This window comes from Mastomys coucha, unplaced genomic scaffold (assembly GCF_008632895.1).
Source record: "Mastomys coucha isolate ucsf_1 unplaced genomic scaffold, UCSF_Mcou_1 pScaffold21, whole genome shotgun sequence".
NCBI classification, from domain to species: domain Eukaryota; kingdom Metazoa; phylum Chordata; class Mammalia; order Rodentia; family Muridae; genus Mastomys; species Mastomys coucha.
The window spans coordinates 143,644,875-143,650,959 of NW_022196904.1; the positions used below are offsets into that span (position 1 = coordinate 143,644,875).

Here is a 6,085-nt window from a genome sequence, read left to right on the forward strand (position 1 = left end):
GCTTTTAAACTCTGGGTGCTGTCTCCCGAGGTATACATATAGAACCCCTGATTGTATATGGACTAGAGCACCCTCTGCAGTGGCTGGGCTAGGTTCTTCAACTTGGTATAGCTTGGACATTGTTCACAAACTCATTCCTCGATGGAGGCTGGTGTGAGTCAGTTTCCACAAACACCTTGGCATGAATGGAACCATGGTAAGGCCTTTATGAATTTACAGAATACCACTGGAGCCCGGATAGTGACTAGGGAAACTCAAATCCTTCAGAAATGCTCTGCTGCTGCCTCAATGACAGTCTGCGATAACTTAGTTCCCTGGGATCTTCATAGCCTATACACAGGTGGTAGCCTTAACCCATGGCTGAAACATGAGTCTGCTTTTATAGTCTTAGGACTGCATCTTGCTCATAAAATGATCCGGGGTTCTATGAGGGTGCCATGTGAGGGTGAGGGTGCCATCTATTACCTGCTGTAGAGTCCCTGCCTGCTGCTAAATGAACCGAGGCACTCCAGGTGTTACAACTATGTAATTCATGTCAGCCTCCCTTAATCCTGACATTTGATCACTAGCACACACCTACACCTCTCTGAATTACAAATCTAAAGGAGCTGGTATCACTGCCTGACAAAAAGAAGAGGTAGATGTCAAGAAAAGGACACTCATTATGTTGTTCTGACAATAGAAAAAACATGAATTTTAGTGCTTTTTTTAATTAGATATTTTCTTTATTTACATTTCAAATAATATCTCCTCTCCCAATTTTCCCTCTGAAAAACAAAACAAAACAAACAAACAAACAAAAAACCCTGTTTCCACCCCTCCCTCCCCACTTCCTGGCCCTGCCATTCCCCTACCCTTCAACTCCTTGGGTCATTTTTCTACCTCCTTCATTGTGGACCCTGTGCTCAGTCCAATGGATGGCTGTGAGCCTCTACTTCTGTATTAGTTGAGCACTGGCAGAGCCTCTCAGGAGACAGCTATATCAGACTCTTGTCAGCCAGCACTTGTTGGCCTCCACAATAGTGTCTGGATTTGATGATTGAATATGGGAAGGATTCCCAGGTGGAGCAGTCTCTGGATTGTCCTTTCAGGCTCTGCTCAAATTTTAGTACTTTTAATCTGAGTAATAAGGAGCATCTTTCCTCTTTTCTATGTCTTTGCTGACTGAATATAAAAGTTAAACATGTGGTCAGTTACCACTTAGTTGAAAATTGCACACATGGAGACAATCAGACCAATGTATGGACACATGCCCATATACTCCTAGGCCATTGTATGCTTTGAGTAAAGCAAAATTTGTAAATTTGTAGTGTGGCTTTTGTCTTCTCTTGAATATTTCTATCTGAAAGGAGAAAAACAGAGGAAACCCTCACCCTCACCTAGGATGCTCAGGGCAATTCAGGGTGAGGTTTCCCAGCTAACGGAATGCTTTCCTGAGCAGTTTAGCCCTAGATAAGTCTATCTCCAGACCAGGACCGTGTGAGTTTGTAACAATGAGACCTCACACAAACGTTCTTTACCCTTTCGTTCTCAGAGGACCGCCTCCAACTTCAGTGTGCCAATGAGATATCTAAGACTTGTCCTGACACAGAGTAGCCTGCCTAGTGGAGGCGGGGTTTGTAAATAAGCACAAGGTTGCTACTGACTCCTGCATTTCCAGTAAAAAGAAACTAATATTGTGATTTCACAAGAGAAGAGAAAGGGAGATCTTGAAGTCAGTCAAAGAGAGTGAAACAAAAGCCAGACAGAGCCTTCTGACAGAGAAGAGGTACGGTGTTGATTCCACGCTCTTGCTGGGTGCCAAACCACTTTGGTATAAGAAAGGCAGGGTGAGGGGCACAGGAGAGGGGTTGAAGGGTGTGTATTTGTGTATCCAGTGTAGAGTAATTTTTACAAGGTACTAATGGTTACTAATATCCCAACCAGCTTTCATTTCTCTATTTTGCAATTGGAGCAGAATAAAGAGGAACTGATGGTTTTAGGAGAACTGTAGAAATTTCTGTTTCAACAACTGCTTTCTTTCCCATCCAGTGAATGCTTAGGGCTGGTATATGGCTGGAACCATCTACGCCATGAACGGCTTCATGGCCTTGGTCCTCATCTGGATGATGATAGCGTGTGCTGAAGGAGACAAGCCTCTTGGAGAGGCAGGTACGACTGGATTTCAAATATGCAAGGATGCCCTGAAACTACCTGTCTTGGAGGTCCTACCAGGAGGAGGCTGGGATAACCTGAGGAATATAGACATGGGACGGGTGATGGACTTGACATACACCAACTGTCAGACCACAGAAGATGGACAGTACATCATCCCCGATGAAGTCTATACTATTCCTCAGAAAGAGAGCAACCTGGAGATGAACTCAGAAATCCTGGAATCCTGGATGAATTACCAGAGCACCACCTCAGTTTCTATCAACACAGAACTCTCCCTTTTCTCCAAAGTCAATGGCAAGTTCTCTACTGAGTTCCAAAGGATGAAGACCCTTCAAGTAAAGGACCAAGCTGTAACTACCAGGGTTCAGGTAAGAAACCGGATCTACACTGTCAAAAACACCCCAACTTCAGAGCTCAGCTTGGGGTTTACAAAGGCACTTATGGACATCTGTGACCAACTAGAGAAAAACCAGACGAAGATGGCCACCTACCTGGCAGAACTCTTGGTCCTCAACTATGGCACACACGTAATCACCAGTGTGGATGCAGGGGCAGCACTGGTTCAGGAGGATCACATAAGGTCCTCCTTCCTGCTGGACAATCAGAACAGCCAGAACACTGTGACGGCCTCTGCTGGGGTTGCCTTCTTGAACGTTGTAAACTTCAAAGTGGAAACAGATTATGCTTCTCAGACCTCTTTGACCAAGAGCTACCTGTCCAACAGAACCAACTCCAGGGTGCAGAGCTTTGGAGGGGTTCCCTTCTATCCAGGCATCACCTTAGAAACCTGGCAGAAGGGCATCACTAACCACCTAGTGGCAATAGACCGCGCTGGCTTGCCTCTGCATTTCTTCATTAAGCCTGACAAGCTGCCAGGCTTGCCAGGTCCCTTGGTGAAGAAGCTGGCGAAGACAGTGGAAACTGCTGTGAGACACTACTACACTTTTAACACTCACCCTGGCTGCACAAACGCTGACTCCCCCAACTTCAATTTTCAAGCCAATATGGACGATGATTCGTGTGATGCGATAGTAACCAACTTTACCTTTGGTGGAGTTTATCAGGAATGCACTGAACTGTCAGGCGATGTTCTTTGCCAAAACCTAGAGCAGAAGAATCTGCTCACTGGTGATTTCTCTTGTCCCTCTGGCTACACCCCTGTCCATCTGCTCTCTCAGACCCATGAGGAGGGTTACAGTCGCCTGGAATGTAAAAAGAAATGCACCCTCAAGATTTTCTGTAAGACAGTGTGTGAAGATGTGTTCCGAGTGGCCAAGGCTGAATTTAGAGCTTATTGGTGCGCAGCCACTGGCCAAGTACCTGACAACTCAGGACTTCTCTTTGGAGGAGTCTTCACTGACAAGAGCATCAACCCTATGACAAATGCGCAGTCATGCCCAGCAGGCTACATTCCACTGAACCTGTTTGAAAGCCTCAAGGTATGTGTGTCCCTGGATTATGAGTTGGGGTACAAGTTTTCAGTCCCCTTTGGTGGGTTCTTCAGTTGTATAATGGGGAACCCCTTGGTTAATTCTGATACTGCCAAAGACAAAGGAGCACCATCTCTGAAAAAGTGTCCCGGGGGCTTCAGCCAACATCTAGCTGTTATCAGTGATGGATGCCAAGTGTCCTACTGTGTCAAGGCTGGAATCTTCACAGGAGGGACTCTGCTCCCTGTCAGACTCCCACCTTATACCAAACCACCCCTCATGAGCCAAGTTGCCACCAACACTGTCATAGTGACCAGTAGTGACACTGCCAGATCCTGGATTAAGGATCCTCAGACCAATCAGTGGAAGCTGGGAGAGCCTCTGGAGCTTCGTAGAGCCATGACAGTCATCCATGGAGACAGTAATGGAATGCCAGGAGGGGAAGCTGCTGGAATCACTTTGGGAGTCATCATAGCCCTAGGAGTTGTCATCACTTTGGCCATCTATGGTACTCAGAAGTACAAGAAAAAGGATTATCAGGAAATTGAGGAGCAAGAGAGTTTGGTTGGAAGCTTAGCAACAGATGCATCAGTCCTTAATGGAGAACAGGATCCAAGTCCAGCTTAATTGTCTCCAAAGGAAACAGTTTCCAGCCATGGCTTTAAGTACATCTTTTGCTTTGTTTTCTCTACTTCTGCCTTCCTAAGTGACTGAAGTGACAGTTGCAATAGGAAGGAAGCAGGTATTACAACCCTGGGAGTATTTTCTTAGGCCTCTGCACCAGAAAATCAAAGGAGCCATTTTAAGTGAGGTGTGGGGAGGGGTATGATTCATTTGCAAAAAGCTGGACTGTGACTAAGCCTCGAGGTGTGTGTGTGTGTGTGTGTGTGTTTGTGTGTGTTCTCATAGTTGTCTTTACCTGAATGCACTTGTGCGAAACAAGGGGAGGTGGAGAAGTGGGATTTGGAGATTGTGCATTTAGTCTGAATTTGAAAGGCTTTCCAGTTTGTGAGCTGAAGAAGTTTGTGCTTTAAGTACGCTATTTCTTTTCTCTTGTTTCAAAGAGGCAAACATGGCCCTGAAATGCCACAGGAGTCTTGCATGTGGTGTTGATTGACAGTGTCCTCCCCCATGAGTCACCTCACAGGCATGTGAGAAGGAGAGGTGGGTGGGGTTTACAAAAATTCCGCTTCCCAACTTCCTCACAGCTAATCTAGGTCAGTCTTGGGCTTCTGAACAGTGCGAACAAGTCCTCAGGGAGAAAATTATATATATATATATATATATATATATATATATATATATATATATAACACTTATAAATTTCTGTTAGGGGGTGAAGGATGAAGAAAAAGTAAGGAAACGAGTAATACATTAAGAATGAAAATTGGGGTTCTGGTGACGATGTGAGTATTCTAGGAAATTTTGAATTCTTAGATCTGTCAATTAACAGGGTTATAAATGAAGAACTAAACAGAGCTCTAGTTTGGACAAATCAATCAGTATGGCTTCATGTTCATGTGTCACGTCTCCTTCTTCTCTACAGACAGTCTTGATCCTTGTCTCCCCTCCTCAGCTGAGGGTGCAGAGAGATATACACACACACACCTTACACGGCAGCAGGAAGCTTTTATTTTCTTAGGGGTGAAAAATGCGCAAGTCACAATGAGCCTGCACTTAAATACTACTTCCTGAAACTGAAGCTATGGAGACAGCGGTGCCTTCTGCCTGTTAGGATTTGCTTTTTTCACAGTGCTTGGAAGAGGGGTGGGGTGATTAAAAACAAAACAAGATTTATGTCACAAAGTTAGTTGGAAAGGGCCGTGATATGTATTTCAGATCCAGGGTGGCTTTTGTGCGGCGTCTGGAAGGCTGCATGACTGACACCAGACAATAGTTGAGGTTTTGCTCAGTTTTCATATCTGAACATTTAATTCTCCACAACATAAAAATTCCCTTACAGCTGTCTTAGAAATCATGTATCTATTCACCACAGCACATCAGTGAGCTCGCTTCTGTGAAAGACCATGCGTTCTCTCTTTAATATTTACAATCAAGCGCTTGTGCACAGTAGGCCCTCCTGAAGAGCTCCACGTGTCTCAGCCTCCAGGAACAGGGGGAGAATCCCTCATTCATTTCTAATCGAGATACAGAGAGGAATGAATGACTGAATTTGAACTCTGCCCTACCAAGAGGCTGATTGCAAAACCTCTCCATCAAACCTGCCTCTTGAGCACTAAAATGTTCTCCTTAGCCTCTGTGTCCTTTGTGGGTTTGGGATATGTTTTAATGTTTCATTGAAGCTAGTCACCTTTCAGAAAATACTGGCTTCCTTCTGTGAATTCTTTACTGAGTCTGCAATGCAAGGCCTGGGAGAAGACTCCCAGACCTTTAATGCAGACACTTCCTGTTGAAGTTTTTAATAGTGGTTCCATAAACATGTAGCTCTACTAACAAAAATGTGTGTAAATGGGCATTAAACTGTGTACTCGGCAAAA

The 6,085-nt window shown here is 44.8% G+C and overlaps 1 protein-coding gene across 1 annotated transcript; it reads left to right on the top strand.

Annotated features, from left to right (window-relative positions):
- Positions 1–1,640: 1,640 nt before the first annotated feature.
- On the top strand, positions 1,641–6,085 carry LOC116103606 (macrophage-expressed gene 1 protein). Its single transcript, XM_031389797.1, has 2 exons — positions 1,641–1,768; positions 2,032–6,085. The coding sequence occupies exon 2, from the start codon at positions 2,052–2,054 to the stop codon at positions 4,212–4,214; it is 2,163 nt and encodes a 720-aa protein (XP_031245657.1). The 5' UTR covers positions 1,641–1,768; positions 2,032–2,051; the 3' UTR covers positions 4,215–6,085.

What these genes read in the sequence shown, in the direction of transcription:
- LOC116103606 (XM_031389797.1), top strand. Translation starts at nt 2,052, where the DNA reads ATGGCTGGAACCATCTACGCCATGAACGGCTTCATGGCCTTGGTCCTC.